At 38.2% G+C, this 18,424-nt stretch overlaps 1 protein-coding gene and 1 long non-coding RNA gene across 2 annotated transcripts; both read left to right on the plus strand.

The window, feature by feature from the left end:
* Nucleotides 1-952: 952 nt before the first annotated feature.
* On the plus strand, nucleotides 953-6,043 carry arl3l1 (ADP ribosylation factor like GTPase 3, like 1). The gene is made up of 6 exons (XM_044128044.1): nucleotides 953-1,178; nucleotides 1,869-2,012; nucleotides 2,986-3,102; nucleotides 3,437-3,487; nucleotides 4,297-4,482; nucleotides 5,572-6,043. The coding sequence occupies exons 1-6, from the start codon at nucleotides 1,161-1,163 to the stop codon at nucleotides 5,617-5,619; spliced, it is 564 nt and encodes a 187-aa protein (XP_043983979.1). The 5' UTR covers nucleotides 953-1,160; the 3' UTR covers nucleotides 5,620-6,043.
* A 1,477-nt stretch (nucleotides 6,044-7,520) lies between these two features.
* On the plus strand, nucleotides 7,521-9,287 carry LOC122837596. Its single transcript, XR_006371792.1, has 2 exons — nucleotides 7,521-7,699; nucleotides 8,902-9,287. It is a non-coding gene; the product is annotated as an uncharacterized LOC122837596 (long non-coding RNA).
* Nucleotides 9,288-18,424: the final 9,137 nt, after the last annotated feature.

The raw sequence follows: 18,424 nt of genomic DNA on the forward strand, positions 1-18,424 counted from the left end.
CTTATTGGCGAGTTGTCCACAAAATGCTTAAGATTTGAATACAGCTTGTGTGGAAAAAATGGACAAAATAACTCCTGACCATTACATCCCAAATAGTCTGCTTTTTTTTAAAAACAGTTTACATCTTGAAACCATCATTGCTAAAAAAAAAAAAAGTAAAAATGATGGATAATAATTGTGTTTCACTAAGGTTGTTCAATATTTCTAACATCATTCCACTGTTCCAATATATATTTTGATGTCTGCAGGTTACATGTTTTTTTTTTTTTATCATACTTCTGTGGGCCCATTTGAAACACATAAAAAGTGTTAAATACTTATTTTCCCCACTGTATGAATATTTTTCATGATGTAACGCGCCTTCCACATTGCCCTGTTTGGTTGAGGAAAACGAGTCTAGAAATGTTTTAATCCAAATACAGGATAGAGATTCCCACTAATCCTCCTGGATGCTCTATTCACAGAAGCGCACTCTACACAGAGCAGCTTAACAGTGGCTAGCCTGTAATGGATATATTGAACAATAAATCCATCCAGCCCCCCTCTAAAAGGCAACCATGTGAGGAATCAGACTAATGAAAGCAAAAACAGTCTCCTGGTTCGACGCTCCGGTTTCACCCTTGAATATTTACATGTTAACCTTGTCCACACTAAGACCACAGAGTGTCTTGCATTGACAGCAGTCATATGAGTGATTTTTTTTTTTCTTCCAATCTGTGTATGTGAATGGGTCGGGAAGAGCTGTTTATTTAGCTGCCTCCTATAGCAGGTGGCAAACGGATAATCCAGGTAAAGCCACTGCAAAGTGGAGAGGGAGGGATGGACCAAGGTGCGGGGGGAAGGGAGGAGGATGGAGCGGCCTTTGCTTGGACGGGTAGGGCTAATTCTGGCCTCCTAATCCTAGTCCCCATCCACCCTCCCCCCTCTTCCTGTGGCACTAAGGAGCTGTTGACGCCCAGGTAGACATTATCGCTTACACACATAACACTTTACCTAGACAAGTTTTCAGAGAAGGGGAGAGGGTAAAAAAAAAAGCAGTATTTGCAGGTTAATTATCTGGATAGATACTCTGCGTGATCTGGATTGCTTACACACCTGTGTGAGTGTCACTGGAGAATGTAGCTGCAGCCTGTTAGCCAGGCCACAGGACACACAGCAACATGGGAGAAGCTCAGAAGGTAGGTGATCTGATTTGCCAGAGCAGGACATAGAAAGTCAAATGTGAGCTTATATGCATTGGTTTCTTTAGGTTGGTTATAACTCGTAGAAGATGAATCATTCAGGATATACAATTTTTTCTCACTCAGTGTTATTCTCAGTCAGAATGGATTATCCAAATTCCTCAGGTTGTCAGTTCAACTCTAATTATACCGTTACATTTGTCTCTGTGATGTGGAGTAAATCACAAGCGTCGTTATACTTACAATCAAGTGTTGAACTCTTGGTGCAAATTGTCAGCAATGTGGTGGTTCCTGCTACGCCAAATAAACTGTTGTGCAACCTTTCAGACTGATCACATTAAGCAAGGTTCTATTATATGAATGGAGCGTCTGATGCCAGCGCTTTTCTAAACGTAGCATCAGATTAATTTGTATCAGAATAGGGGTTGGGGGGGGACTGGTAGTCACAACAAAACCATGAACATGAGCTGGAAGAAAAGCTTTAACCACAAATCAGAGAGGATTTATTAGTTTACTGATAGAAGTCATGTTTGTTTTCTCATTAGCTGTTCAAGCAGTTTCTGCTCCTTGACTCCCATTACAAGTATTAAAAAGATGCGTTGCTGTATTACAGGTGTAAACACAATTCACTCCTTGCCATATCTTTTTCTGTCTGACCTCCTGCCCCTGTCACTCACCACCTTGCAGGGCTTACTCTCTGTCATAGAGAAACTGAAAGGATCCACGGAGCAGGAGGTCAGGATAGTGCTGCTGGGTTTGGACAACGCAGGCAAGACAACACTGTTGAAAAGCCTGGCCTCGGAAGACGTGAACACCATCACACCAACGCAGGTAGGAGGAAATGATTCAGAGCTAATAACATGCAGACTGCATGGCCTACTTTCATTAAACTAGGGGTGGGCAGTCCTGGTCCTCGAGGCCCGGTGACCTGCAACCCTTAGATATCTCCCTGGTCCAACACACCTGAATCCAATAGCTGAACCACCTCCTAAGTGCAGTCAGGTTCTCAAGAGTCCTGCTAATGACCTCATTATTTGACTTAGGTGTGTTGAAGTAGAGATACATCTAAAAGTTGCAGGACAACTCGAGGACCAGGATTGCCCACCCCTGCGTTAAACAGTCAGACTTTTTTGTGTATGTAGTAAAAGTATGACATGGATGTCATCTTCCCATCCTTTAATTAACCTTTCATAAGAACATAAACCATGTTTTGATTTGTATCTCCCCAGCACGCTTTCTTGCCAGATATACAAGACTGAAGCCGAGTTCTTTTTTTCTTTTTTTTTTCCTTTTTCCTTATCGTTTCGCTCTGATGCAATTATCTAATCTCTAATGTCATTATCTGATGCCCTTATCTGGCTTTCCCAAGAAAATATTTGATGTACTGCCAGGTCCTGGACCAGTGTGACAGCTCTTCAGGCAGGGAGGATGTCATCCAGTAAGACGCGGAGACAGTGGCCGTAGAAGTAAATCAGACTTGACACATCAGCCCATACTCTTGGCTTGATCCTTCTGGTCTTATCCTCAGATTTGCTCCTCGGCTGCCCCTCGGGATAACGTTGTTATACAACGTTGCCAAGTGAAACACGGGCGAGATGTTATGAAAATCAGCTGCGGATTAACTCGCCTGCTGTGTCTTTCTAAAGCACACGTCACTCTCTCACCGATGCATAACATGTTTGCAGCTAAGAACGACAAAGCAAAGGATACTTTATTAGTGATGTATATTAGGAAGCTTCCGCTCCGCTTTGCATATATTTTGAGTTATAGGCTGTGACACATTGCTTTCTGTGGTTTCTTCCAGGGCTTCAACATAAAGAGTGTGGCCTCTCATGGCATGAAACTCAATGTTTGGGACATTGGAGGACAGAGGAAGATCAGACCATTTTGGAAGAAGTATTTGGAAAACACAGACCTCTTGGTGAGCAATGTTGATTTAACTAATTTAACCCATTCTTACGTTTCCAACACCAAACAGTTTTTACATTATTACTTACAAAGGATCATGATGTCCAAATGAAAAAGAGTACATGCTTTGTTCCTGTGTGATTTTAGGATTTATGGTAAAGCTTGCAGTTTTGTAGATATTATCATGAAAGGGCGATCCACCAGCAGTTGCAGATTGAAATATTTCAGCAATGAATGCCGCATATAACACATTCTAGTTTCTTAGAGATTGCATATTTTTGACAATAAAATTCATGGTGATACTATTGAGAGAAAATACAACTTTTTATGTTTTCTTTTTTTTTTAGATTTATGTTATTGATAGCGCAGACAAGAAGAGGTTTGAGGAGACGGGATTGGTGAGCTTGGAAATTCATTTTGATTCCCACCCCACAAAAAAGAAGCGTCACAGTGTTTTATCATGTTTGACCTTTTCTGTGTATTTAAAATTCCTTGTTGATTTTCAAGCAGTTTCTGCAAAACCCGAGTAAGATAATCATCTCAGTTTGCTTAGTGAGTGGCCCACTTTTGAATTGAAATCTTGAGAAACCTGAAATACAGGAAAGAATATCACAACAACAATAATACATGTATTGTCTTGTCTTAATGTATGATGTCCTCATAATTTATTGATTAGGATGATAAGAAATAATAATTTTTTTAAAAATCTAAAGTTTACTGTTAGAAAACTGCAGCAAAATTGTTTATTGTGAGATCTTGCTACTGCATTGAATGGCGAAAGGTGGAAGATGCTGGTATCGTAATTACACCGACTTGAAAGGATCTGTTGGGTTGTTTTGAACTCTTAAAACTTACAATGACAGAACAGTTTCTGAAAGCAATATTTCAGTCATTTTCTGACTACAATACTATGTCATGTCTGATTATATAAAATTAACTTGTCATTTTCATGCATACCCTGTTCTGTTTGCTATCTTATAATACAAATCCTGAGTAATCCATCATTGAAAACTGTATATTTATTCTGACAGTTCAAGGTATTTTTGTAATTATTTACCAGGATGAAAGCTAACATAACTCTCATCCCTAACCAAGGAACTAAAGATAGTTATCTGTGTTTAATTTACCGCTTTGGTATTGGTGAAGTATTCTACATCAAACGTTTGACTTTGACAGTCTGCATGACTCACAAAAGCTGTTCGTGCAGGAGCTGTCCGAGCTGATCGATGAAGAAAATTTAAAGGGCGTTCCAGTGCTCATCTTCGCTAATAAGCAAGATCTGGCCACAGCGTCACCAGCCAGTGAGATTGCTGAGGGGCTCAACCTGCACACATACCGGGACCGCGAGTGGCAAATTCAGGCATGCTCGGCTGTTTCTGGGGAGGGAGTTCAGGTAAGGATCAGCAGTCACTTATTTAGTTACTCTTGTCACATTACAACCACAAACGTCTCTTATCTCAAAACATAAAGAAGTGAATATTTGTGAAGTGGAGTTAAAATAGTACATTGTTTTCATGATTGCTCACAAATTCAAATCAGGGATCAATATCAATAGCATTGAACATACTACTGAGTTCTTTTCAACCTATCATATGAAAAAGTGAAGAATATCTGCAAAAGCACAAACACATGAAATATCGCCTAGAGCCACAGACTGGACAGGAAGGGCATTAATTAGAGAAACATTTAGGGAAGAGAGCCAAGAACACTCAATTGACTGTAAGTCGTCTATAGAAGAAGAAAGTGTTGTGCTCAGATGAGACCAAAGTAGAACTTTTTCAACATGAAACATGGGGGAGGGTGCATCATAATGTGGGGGATACTTCAGCAGAGTTTTTTAGAGGATAACAGGGCAACTCTAGAAGAAACCCTGATACTGGAAAATGAGATGAAACTTTCCTTTCTAGCAACAGCAATTTTAAACTGGTAGGATTAAAGCACACTCATTACTTCAAACTTTAGACTTCAGTAATATTAGAAGTTTGTGATTAGACATGAACCTTTATGTTGACAGCGGCTTTCTGCCACATCTGACAGCAAATCTTAATTTGCAAAGCATAATGACCAAAAAAATATATATTTTTAGATGTGCAAAGTGGGTTAACACATTCCTTAAAAGACGTTTAGCTGATCGTAGTAACAGATGGTTCTGCAAAGAATTGACTAAAACAAGAATGAAATCAAATATATGCCACAGTTTTCAAGTTGCTATTGGTAAAACAATTTTGTTTCGTAAACTGTTTTATTTTCCTTCCACATCCCAATTTTGAACCACTTTCTATTGGGCAGTTATATAATATTCATGCAAGATATATCAAAGTTTGTGGTTGCAATGTTGCAAATGTATGAAAGTTTTACTGGTGTGACTACTTTTGCAAATAATTTTAGAATAAATATCTACTGAAAAATCAGGACAACTCTGTTCAGAGACTTGCATAAAAATAATTTGCACACACAATTACTGTCTTCATTTTACCAACAGGATGGCATGAACTGGATTTGCAACAACATTGTGAACAAGAAGAAGTGAAGACCAATCCCAAAATAACACTGACCAGAATGAATCAGCGCATCGGCATCACAGAATGTGATTTGTATCTTTCACTTCATTTAATTATGATGCATTCAGCTGATTTCATAGATTGGAATAACTCTGTTTTTATGAATTTTTATTTTTATGAATGTTTTACAAAGGTAGTCAATATAAAGATGTACCTAATTCTAATAAGTATCAGTATTTTAAGTATTAACATTGTTTTGAAATGAAACATTTTGGCTTCATCCCAAAAGATTCTGTTGAATCTGTCTGCGTTCCTTAATGGTGCAATGACCAAGGAAAGTGTGTAGCATTGCAGTAGCAATGTGGGTGTGTGTAACGTGCACATTTTGACAATAAAATTAGCAATTTCTGCTGTGTTGTTACTTGTTTTCAGATTAAATCCGTCCCTACAAAATCAACGTGTCTTTACTTTTCACTTAGCACAAAACGGAGACAGGAGCTACAATCCCGTTAAAAAACAACTGTCACTGATGGACAGAAACTGCATTAATGTCAATGTGCATACTTCATTGTGAGACAATTACAAGCTAATCTGACAAGTGCTAACATTTTGCTGTGAGATGGAGACAAACTGAGCAACAAGACTTGCAGAAAAGACGGGTTAAAATTACACACTTCAATGGCATAGCAAACAAGATATCAAATCTTAATGGCATAGCAGAACAAACAGTGCAGGAAATTACACACAGAGCGAGACTGAGTAATTTTGGCATAGGCTCTTTTCCATGAAACGTTTTATATGTTAATTTTGGAGCTATTTCGTCTCAGCACCATTTCTGTCTGTCGTCACCGGCTTTCACAGAGACAGTTTGCCACATGACACCTCCCACTTCTAGCTGTGAATGCTTTGTTCCTCAAGCAGAAATGCAAATCTTCTTACAAAATCTGAGCAACTGGGAAGGAGAAAACCTGTTTTTACGTTCTTTGTAAGATGCGGTCAGACCATTGATTTTTTTTTTTTTTTTTTACAGAGCTCTGTCTTTGTCAGCTGTCTCTCCTGGGAGGATAGTTGTCAGAGACCCTCCAGGCATTAGGGCCCACACACTCCTGTGATTATTCCTCATGTTGTGTTTTGTTTGACTGACCTCAGTGTGCTAAATCCTTCATTCATGCTCCCTTTTTTGGCTCTTCCTAACTGCATTTGGATGTAATGGATCCTTTGTTTCTATTGTGTAAAGCTGCAATTAACCACCTGAAACCACTCTGAAATTAGCGGCGTCCATTCTGTGCTTTTACACATTAAATTGTGCTAATGAATACTTTTATCTTTTTGTTGATTAAAATGATAAACGTTATTTCTTGAATCTTTTGATGAAGAGCTTTAGGTTTCTCAATAGATGTTCACAAATTTAATGATTTTCTTCTCGCAGATTTTAATCTGAGGCAAGACTGAACATTTTCAGTCCTCAGTTGCCTTTGAGCACCCCCTGGTACTTCACCGGGGGGTGCCGCACCAATTACAAGTTGTGAAAAATGGATCATTATGGTAGTCTGAAGGAGGCTGACAGCGAAGGCACTGGGGGGAGGGCAAGGGAGGTAAGCTGGTATTTTGCAATGTGCATTGAGAATTTTTTTTAAACTAACAGGTGGCTGCACCAAAGGGTCTGAATAATCTCTTAGCCACCAAGGAATCTGTTTGCTTTAATCCTGGACCTTCTGGTTAGGCAAAGCTTTAATTCCTGACAGTGTCAATAAATTATAGGCTTCACTGAAGGCCACATTGTTTTACCTTTCACTTTGTTTGTGCTTTAACTATACTCTTCTTTCTTTTGCTAAAAATAATATATATAACTGTATATCATGAATAGCAGCATGTTGAGGGGTTGTGATGTCACAGTCATACAGGCGGCCCCTAAGTCTGCGTTGCCATGGCAGCCCTATCTATTATTCTTGGTCCTCCAGCCACCTCTCATCTCTCCGTTGATCTCCAGCCCTCCCTCTCGTTTTTTCCTTCGTTTCTGATACTTCCCGACCTGTGCTCACCAAAAGAAAACCTCGAATCCTTTAACGGAAAGATTGAGTACGGCAGTACGGCTTCTGAACGCAACAGGTAAGCACAAAAGACAAAGTCAGTGCAGTGTTTTACGCAATAAATAAAAAACATTCTAAAATGAATAGTGTCACGTGTTAAGCTTAACATAATAAAATATGTCAAAGAGCTAAGGGGGTATAAAATTGTTTTATGCAGATTCTCAGCACTTTAACATGCGTCACTTAATACTAAAGTTAATGTTAATGTTAATGGTGTTTTTGCTTGAAGCTGCACATTCCTTGGGCTTCATCCTTTTCTCTGGTGTGTGAAGGATCGAGCAACTGAGCAAATGTGGCAACTAAAGTTACTGCCCACTTAGCTACCAGCTAGCATTAGCAATGAAGCTCAGCTAGCTTTAACCAGAAGTTAGAAAAGTATCAATTAAAAAGTGTTAATGAGTCATTTCTTCATACATCATGGTGTTGTTTATAATTGTTTATATTGTTTTGTGTCAATCATTACTTGGATTATTGTTGTAGTAACGGTGACTCTAATACTTGCACTATACTCAGTGCAACTAATAGTCCGTATTTAAAGGCAATACAAAAAGTAACTGTAATTCTGTACAACCATCTAAAGACTGTGTGCAGGGCTATGTCATTGTTCCTAATTTAGTGTCCAAAGTGGGTTTCTTATTGCCAAATTAAACCAGCACCCTTCTGTAGCAACCAGACTCTTCGCTGCCCTGTCCACTTTAAAATAGACTCTTAGTTCATCCAATCTTTCTCGATGTTTGTCTCTGAAAATATTGAACGTTTTTCTGACGTTTCAGACTGCATTATTTTGTTTGTACAAAACCCGTCTGCAGCTGTGCTGGACTAAAGCACTGCATAAAGAGTGATGATCATTGGGTTTCTGTTTGATTAACACTATCCATAATTAAGTTAGGTGCAATACTGAATTAAATGCCTTTTTGTCAATAAATAATCTTCTTTTCCTCCTTTGTGAATGCAGTTTTTTAACTTCCTTAAAACGTCAATAATTAATCTTCAGCTAAATTAACCTTATTGATAATCAATGTGATTGACTGGGTTTTGGACAGACAGTGAGACTGGTTGGTGTCTGGATATTGAAGCCATTTGAAGAACCTGATAGTTGCTACAGTCCACACTCCACTGAGTTACTTTCTAATGTGTCTGTTTGAAAGTGACTTCAGGTAATCGGGCCTTGATTCTGCACATAATTCTGTAAACTGAATTATGTGTGTTTTCTTCCTTAAGGTATCATCTACAGTAAGCCTGCCCAGCCTACAAAAGAAGCACCCCTTCTCATCATGACGTCTGTGAAGTCGTGGTTTCCCAGTTTCAATTCTACCCCAAAAGCGTTGAGCCTCGTGACCCCAGCCACACTCCTCCCTGAGGAAGGGCACCACCTGGAAATACAGACCATTGTGGTTATTTTCATTTTCTGTGTTGTCTGCTTGCTTCTCCTGGTGGCCTTCTTTTATGCCTCCTGCTTCCACTTTTCCATCGGTTCATCTCGGAAGGAGTCACATTCGGCTAACAGAAGCAGCCTAGAGCCAGAGGACACCACATATAGGCTCAGCTCATTTGAAATCCAGTCAGTACAAGACTGACTGATAAGAACAATAAAAGTAAGAACTATAGGCTTTCTTGTCATTTTGACTATAATCTACACCAAAGGAAAAACCTTGCGATAACTGAAAGGCACAGGTTTGACGTATTATAGAGCTGAAAGAAAATTACACACAGAGTTGTTGTGAAAATTTTCAAGGAAATTAACTTCACTTTGTTCCTGTGTACATATACAGCAATTATTTAACATTAATCTATAGCCGAATAGAAAAATGCAAAATAAAAGATATAAATCATATGAAAATGTAAACATGAGTGAATTATGTTGTTGCTGAGGATCAAGAAAAATGAATGCATCTATACAGAGATTCATTTCACCCTCCAATATCCTCAGCGAAGTGACAAATGATTTCCTTTTATGAGTGGATGAGCTTTTGAATAACACAGACATATGAAAGACAAGCAATGGAGATGGAGAGGAGAGATCCATAATGACGAAATGATAGCATCCACAAGGTGCAACAGAGCAAACAATAACATATTATTATTTGTGCTGTGCAGCTACATTACAAGGACATATAAGGAACATGTATCTAGGTACAGCCCTTTAAGAAAATAAATTATATAGGAATTAGTCCAGGTATCATAAAGCCCAGTGTCGCAGCAAACAAGTCAACGATTCTTTAAAAAGTTCACGTTGCTTTCATCACGATTCTGCAAATTGCCATCTTACTGTCTGGTAGTTTTTCAGGGTAATTTTTTTTCCCCCATATAAATTGAAGCCAATCACACAACAGCTGCTCATAAATGGTTTGACCCATTTGACCAAACAATTTCCGAGGGTTGAGGCTGGGGTACAGGGTTGGCCGTGACAACGGTAGGAGCACGCCATCACTCTCTTTCATTGCTAAGTGGGTTTCTCCTGTCCTTGGCGATTGTTGAGGTCCATTTTAATCAAGCAAGGCATGTTTGAGAATTACTTCCTGAAGTTTTTTTGTTTTTTTTGTGACACTGCAGGATGTGAAACTTTATTAATTTTGCTTGAAGTGATTAATCTACAATACATACGCTATTTATTCCACATGCTGTAGCTCACAGGTTGTAAAGTAATGATTTATTTGATGAGTCGAGTCTGATGCTAAACATCAGCAACCTCTTCTGTGAGGAGTTCATTTGATGTTCGTGAAGCTGAAGTCAAATGCCTTGAAGCCTTTGTTCTAGTTTTCAGCTGAATTTCTCCAGGTCCCCTTGTGTGGACTTTCATCCAGGCCTCCTCTAGGTGTATCTGGACTGCTTTTACAGAAACTATGTTAAGTCAAAGGTGTTTTATTAATATAAACAGTCTGGAGGGGGAAAATTTACCATCTATTACCCAGACTAGATGAGGAAGTTTACCCTTTCTAGGAGGTTTCTCTGGGTTTCACATCATACAACATCTTAAACTGTATATATAAGGCGATCCAAGTGACAGACAAAGTGCTGCGAAAAAGTATATGCCCTCTTACATATTTTGGTATCATTTTATTTGACGGGGTGTGCATAAGACTGACATGATTGTCATACACATGACATAACATTTGTCATTAATATGAAGGAGTCTTTATGAATGTTGTCATAAAGTGTCATTCGGTAAATGACAATTTAATGCAAAATTGGCATTTTTAGTAAACTTTTTGTTTCTTTTTCCCCCCACCACGTAAATATTTGTGAGCGTCAAACAAATTTCAATTTCAGACAAAGGTAACCTATATCCACCAAGCAGATTTCAAAATGTAATTTAATTTATTGAAGAGGAAAAGCACTTCAATTCAATCATCATTGGCTGGCAACAACTGCCATGTAGCATTTGTAAGCAGACAATGACTTTTTACAACACCGTCAGAGGTTTTGACCTATTCTTTTTGTCTTTTTTCATTTTTCTAAGTTTTCTGAATTTGTGAGTAATGGTTCTCCCTTTAGTTCTCACCATGTCATTCCAGACCATTAAAACCACTAAAACCACATTTTGTACTTATTCAGTTTGTCTTTGTCTGGTATGTAAATAGATCTAAAGCATTTTAAAACAATGAAGCTCGGGTGAACACTTTTTGACGGTATGCATATGAACATAAATTATCAGTAATAATTTAATATACAAAATAATATTCAATTAAATTGAATGACACATCAGATTTTAAGATTTCCTTTATTGACCTCCTAATAAAAATACATTTTCACCAAGATAAATATAAATTGCTGTGCACACTTCATTATAGGGCAATGAAATGGATTGCTTAGAGGAGCAAAGAAGACCAGGTTGAAAAACAAAACACCTGGATAGAAAATGAAGACTAGAACTGTCCAAGGGGGAAAGTGACCTGAAGCCAAAGCCAGCTGTTGTGAGTTAGAGCATAATAAGCTCATTATGAAACTGGTACTCAAAGCAGCAATCACCAGATCCAGTCATGGAGACTGTCCAAATTTTGGTGGGATTTGTGGAAGCAAAAGATGCAAAGATGTGTCATCTTGCCACAGTAATTTGTTAAGAGTGACAATAAAAGTTGCAATGTGGAAATGCTACGAGACTTCTCTATAAAAAGAGATTTCTTTCACATGGAATAAAATCTAAATTTTTAATACGATATGTTTCTCTTTTCTGGTGTCTTTCTCATACAGAGGGAACCTCTAGCAATCAAAAACTTTAAAAAGTTGATTTTAGGTCAAATGATACAAGGGATATCTCACTTGTAGCAATCATCTACATCATGTGGTGGCAGGACCTCGGAAAAATATATTGTTGATGAACTAGGTTTAGAGACTGAAAGTTATTTGGACAATATTTTTACTTCTGTTCCTCACAAGCCACACAACATGCAGTAGATATAAATACACAAGCTTAGATGCAAAATGCTGTGTTCGCTTTTCTATTCCCTGATGACAGATGGATCACTCAGGTGTTTCCTAAGATTGGCACCTGCAATCAGCTTCCTCCAACACCTTCGGGAGTCTCTTGGCGGTTATCGCTGAATGTACAGTCACAGGCAGAGTCAGGTCTGCTGATAAAATGTCACACTGACAACCAAGCTGCTCACACAAGCAAAGACTTTTAAGTCTACCAGGCCAAAAGATATCTAAATATTGACTTTAAAGATTTGGTTAGATTATGTCTGCAGATATGAAGAAAAAAAACAATGTAAAGTCTGAGTCATGGAATCATCCTGAAAATGTTGTGTGATTCAAAAATGTTACTAGCAGCTGTCCATGTTTTAAATGTGTCCAAGTACGCATAGGGTTTAATGTGTGTTGTCCCACAAAATGTTTCTAACCCTACATCTGTAAAAATGAAAAAATCTGCATACAAAATAAAGCACAATATATAAAAATATCACCCATGTTAAACAATTAATTCAAAATCTTAAGTCAGAGATCATTGATTGTAGTTAAAAGCATGAATCAATATCTTTGATTAATCATGGCTCTTTTTCAAGGATGTACTGCCTTCCTTGGGAGTGCTGCTGAGCAAAATATTCGTCGGGATAAGATCAGGTCTGTCGCAACTATTCACTTTAGAAACACATGTCACTAAATTAGAATTTCATCAAAAAGTTAAATTATTTCATCAATATAGTTGAAAAAGACAAACGTAAATTCACTAAACGGGGTGACATCCCAAGCTTTTATCTTAGCAAATGTTGATGCTTGTGGCTATGCTCATAAAAATGCAAACATTCCACTTCTCAGAAAGTTACAATATAGCCTCAAACCAACAAAAAAATCATTTTAATACATAAATTGTATGCTATGGTCTTACACAGTCCTGGGGAAGACTGCTGATTTCTCAGCTGTCTTGCAGACAGTCACTGACTCCCCCCAACAAAGAGAGCACTTCATTTCATTTTTAAAACTTTCTCAATTCACAGTTTATTTATTTATTTATTTATTTATTTATTTATTTATTCTTTTTCTTATGCTCATTTTTAGGATTGTTTCTTCATTCCTATATCTCTCTGCGATCCTCCAGTATTGTTTCTGTATAATAAGGATAAAGATACAATGCAAAACATTTAGATGATCAGATGATTTGGCACTGTAGGCAAAATTTAGCAGATACAAACAACAAAAGTGTCATCATGGCAACAACGTTCCTGTCTTCACGACAGACATGCCTTGTCTTTGATCTGGCTTTCTGTTAGAATTAATTTGGGCCAATTAAAGTCAACCATAAGGGTTGGCGATGTGCCTTTAATATTTTAGGCAAGAAAACTTGAGTCCAATGAAGACGACATGAGAAGAATGTTAGAAATTGTAACTTTGATCCAGAGTATCTATTATTAATAACTGCAGACTTCTGAAAAAAAAAATCTTCAAGAACACTGCACAATAGATATACTTAAAAAAAAATAATCCAAGGAACTTGGTTTGGAAAAAATTGCAGCAAGAGTATAAAAAACGCACAGCGTGCAATTCAGACCGTACAAACGTTGACAGAGAGTCAACGCATGACTTTTTATCCAATTTCACAGAAATCATCCTGGACTGGATTTTAACCAGATCTTTATGTCTTTCATTTCAACAGTTATGTTATTCACCCAGAATGAATGGTGAAACAACAAATCATTAACTTGGCTCTACAGGATTTTGGACTGCAAACAATCACAGACACACATGGCATTAAAAGCAAATCTAGACTGCCAAATGGGCTGGTCAGACTTCAGACACTGCACACGGTGTGTGGACACGCAGTTTAGCCACTTTTCTTTTTACGTCTCCCCTGAAGCCATGTATGAGCAGGTTATTGATGTTCAGGCTGGTCTTTAACACTTCAGAGAGCATTGACCCTACTATCTCACATCAGAGAGCACAACGAGATGAATCGATCATAAGTAACTCAGTTTTATAAGAAAGAATAAGGCAAGTAGAAATCTAATATAACAACAGAAGCTCTGCCCACAGCATGCCACGTATAAAAAGACAGATATGACTGACCACATCCCGTTTGGTGTGCTGCAGCATCGATAATGTAAAAAAAAAAAATAATGCATGCCTCTGTTAACATTTCTGTAGTCTGGTCCATAATAACCTTCAGAGCTGCAGAGATTTTTGCTTGCATGAGAAAATGTTTTCAAAGAGGAAGGAGATGTTTTGGTAATGTACTCTGAGGAAAACACTCTCACTTGCAAATGGGTTCCCATTAGGCTCACAAGAGCTGCACTGTTTGATTACAAGCTAATTAGCAGCTCATTTCATGCATGGTAAGTGCTGCTAGAATGGGCCCCTGATTTGATTCACTGCCCGGGCTTTTATTTCCCTGCTCCTAATTCACTTTAGCTCTTGCTGCATTTTTAGAATGTTTTACTTTTCATCCATAGCCTTTTTAATAAAGATCCGTATCACTATAGTGTTTGCGTGTGTGTGTGTGTGATTGTGCGCGCACGCGTATGTGTGTGTGTGTTGGGGTGGAGCGTACATACACAGCCGTTTCCAAGAAGATGATGGGTTCCCACTCTGGTATGTATCTCATTTGTCCTTTTCGTTTGAAGCCGTGGCTCCACTCGTTCCAGCTCTTCTAGATTAGGAGCTTTTACAGAAGCAAGCGAATGGAACCAGGACAATACTTTATGAAGTGTGCTTTTTAGATTTTAGCAGGTCATGATAATTGGATTGTGTTAAGAGAGCTTTTGTAGTGGATCTAGCTTTTTAAAATGAATGAACTGTGCTCAGTAGCTTGGAGCAGCTGCTCATTGGGATAGTTTAGCATAAAAATATATATATTTAAATAGCTGGACAGGCTAAATCAAACTGTGATAAATATCTTACAATATCTGAAACTTACCAAGCAAATGTATGCAATGGATTAAAAGAGAGTTTGATCAATTTTGGGATGTGGTCGATTTTCATAATGAGTGTGAAGCGTGTAAAATTAGGATCAAGTGTTTAAGATGGGTTAAATAGATACTGAGTACAGGGAATACAGATATGCAATCAGTTGTGCTGAAATTGATTTCTATACATCGTAGAAAAAAAGAGATCCAGCTACCTATTGTAGCCCCACACACGCACACCCAAAATTATCAGGTGCACCCAGTGGAATACTGTCATTCTATTGGCTGGAACGGTTGCTAGGCGACGGTACTCCTTGATCCATGAAGGGGTAGAAAATACTTTGCAACCAAGCAGTGAGCTTTGCGAGCGCAGATTTAATCCATGCAGAGAGAAAGTTTGTGCATGAGGAGAAAATCTGAGGGAGACCAACAGAGAATATTTGAAAGAAAGCAGAAGCTTGTAGTGCAACAAGCATTACAAGTTTTGAGAGCAGAGATGAAATCCTACTTTCAAACTGAAAAGGTAAGTAAAATTTCCCCGTAAATATGGGGTCGAATTGCGTCGAATCTATGTCATTAAGAATTAAATTAACTGTAAATGCAAAAGAGAATCAAAACCCAACAGCAGCAGAAACACGGCAGGTAAGTTAACCTTAATGCTTTCGTGGACATCTTTGCCAGGGATGCCAATAGTCATGTGCTGCAGATCCTTTGACCACCTAATGTCCAGGGGTTAGGGTTAGAGAACCATAACAATTTTCACTTAGTGAGTGAACTAAATGAAGTCAACTGAATCCTTCAACCCAGGAGGGTAAACAGTTCGAATGGTCGGTAGAAATAAAAATCTGGAGGGAAACAAACTTGAACTGTCTCCTCCTGTGACAGCAGCTCCACATCATTTTGTTTGGAAGAAAAAAATCCTTTAGCTCCTCATCAAATATTTTTTTTAAATGCATTTATATACATACTTTCTTCATGGTTTCTTTACACTTCTCATGTTAAATTAATTCTGAAAAGATTAGAAACAAGGAGCCCTTTTGCAGAATCACCTGCTGTACAACCATTCGACGTTTTTATTCATATTGACTTATTTTTTTTTATCTATGTAGCACACGCTTGGAAAGCACTGAATATTTTCCTTTTTCAACCCTATGAATCATTTTATAAGCAAACTTTCCTTTTAACCTGAGTAACCCGATTCAGCGGGAGTTCATTAGCTCATTGCAGAGTCTCTCTCGTGGCTGTCTTCGTGTTGCTGGAAATCAAACAGTTTCTGTACACCTACAGAGGAAAACACTTTGAATACCAGGGTCTTTCATTGAAAGAGTAAAATGAAAGTTAAGACGTTGCGTTGCCATACGGGGTTGTAGACACACATCAAAGAGATTCATATTCCATGCATGTACATTATATCATTTCTCATTGTGAACATTTTACCTGGTCGGTACCTACCTGTCTCTGACAAGCATGCAGACATCATCTCTGTGTGACTCCTTGATGAGACTCTCACACAGCAGTTCGCACATCATTCGGCTCCAAATTGAAGCTCAAACTGAGCACCGCCAAGCCGACTCCCCATCTGATTGACTTCCAGCCGTTCTCCCAAAGGCAGTGAGGAAAAGTTCAGAGTATGATGACTTCTTCAGTGCTGCAAAATGAATTTTAATGAGTTTAGCTCTCAATGCGAAGAGATAAAAGGCCCACTTAATTTTTCAGCTTTTGCTCTCTCCTGCTCTCAAAGCAGCCAATAAGGTCTTATCTCGTGGCCAGCAGGGCAAATCCTTTTGAAGGTGGTCTTATTGCAGACGCTTCAGTCTCATTGTTCTTGTGTCAGATGTCGGTGCCCGGTGGCTTTTCACTGCTCGCTGTGGGACATGAACACAGAGTCCTATTCATTTTCTATATGCTTATTCTCTGACATCAAACACATTGGCTTTCTCCACTAAATGCTGAATGTGTTCGGGTTTTTCTTTTGCTGGTACAGAGATAAACTGAAAAGCATAAGCTCTTTATTCTTTTTGTGAATAAATGCTATGCTAAACAGATGCAAATTTATTCAGGAACAAACTCTGTTTTATTTATTTTATCCTCTTGTGACAAAACATTGCAAACTCTCATCTATTGCAATTACGACCATATTTAGATGTCAGCCAAGTAAAGGCCAATGCTTCACAGAGCCTTGCTGAAGTATTCTGTGTGAATTTTGTCTCGTTGTCTCATTACAACCTCAACTGTCAATGGATTTTATTTGCAATTTATGTGATTATACAAAACAAAACAAAAAAAGTGGGAAGAGAAGAATTTTCTTCTTATTTTCTATCCGTCCACCCAACAGCTCCATTGTCTAAACTTGCAGGCCCAGGCAGGTTGCAGGGGGGCTGGTGCCTCTCGCCAGCCCATCACTTGACAACATAGAGACCCAAACTCATAGACACACATAAATATGTTTAACCATAAGGTGATTTTATCCGTTTTTATTTGAGGTTTTCATATTAAATGTGGGGTTTAAATAAAAAACCCAAAATATAGATTTTATTTGCAAAAAAATAACTAAACCTGATTCATTTACCATCTGTTTTACAATGGGGCTGCTTTGTGTTGGTCTGTCACATAACATTCCAATAGAAGGCACTACAAAATCCACAATCTCTTCTCAGCCGGTTATTTTTTTTGGTGCTGTCTCCGCAGTTACTCCAAACGTCAACCTTGAGTTTCTGCCAATTGCGTTCCAAGAGCTATGTTGGCTCCAGTGTCAACAAAGTACCTTTTTATAGCGTGCAGCGCGATGGTCAAGCTACATGTCTGTTAGAGGCTGTCAGTAAGCTGCCCCTCATTCGGGGAAATAGGGAACCTCCTCTGTCATATTTAGCATGACTGGCATGGGAATGTCTATAAAGCCGGCACTCATCGCCGTCAGTAAAGATCATCTTGGTTATCCCATGCTTCACTGAGGCCCCATGCAATATCTAGCTAGAATGTGATCATAAATATTTTAGTTTATAAATACAGAAGGAAATATCTTTTGAAGCAACTCGTCCTATTTTGTTTAAGTGTTACTTTGTGTTAGTATTGGCAATTATTAAGGCCTAATGAAATCATAATTGAAGGTGTAAAGAATAGCGGCATGCTAGACATCAAAGTTAATTTCTTAATAGCATGTATTGAATGTTCAATTTAGAACGGAGTCAGTGATTTTGTTCAAAACAGCTAATTTTAAGTGTTGATTTCTTCCTGTGTTAGTCAAAAAATAAAGTCAGTGTGGGATTATATCATTACAATAAAATGTTAATTTATTTTAAGGCTTCACAAATTTATCAGGAATGGGAACGAAATTTTTATATGCCCAATTTATGACGCCTGAGGTCAGTAACCTCAGGCAGTAACATTGGTGACACCAATGTTTTCAA

The sequence above is a fragment of the Gambusia affinis genome, linkage group LG09 (assembly GCF_019740435.1).
Source record: "Gambusia affinis linkage group LG09, SWU_Gaff_1.0, whole genome shotgun sequence".
Classification (NCBI taxonomy): domain Eukaryota; kingdom Metazoa; phylum Chordata; class Actinopteri; order Cyprinodontiformes; family Poeciliidae; genus Gambusia; species Gambusia affinis.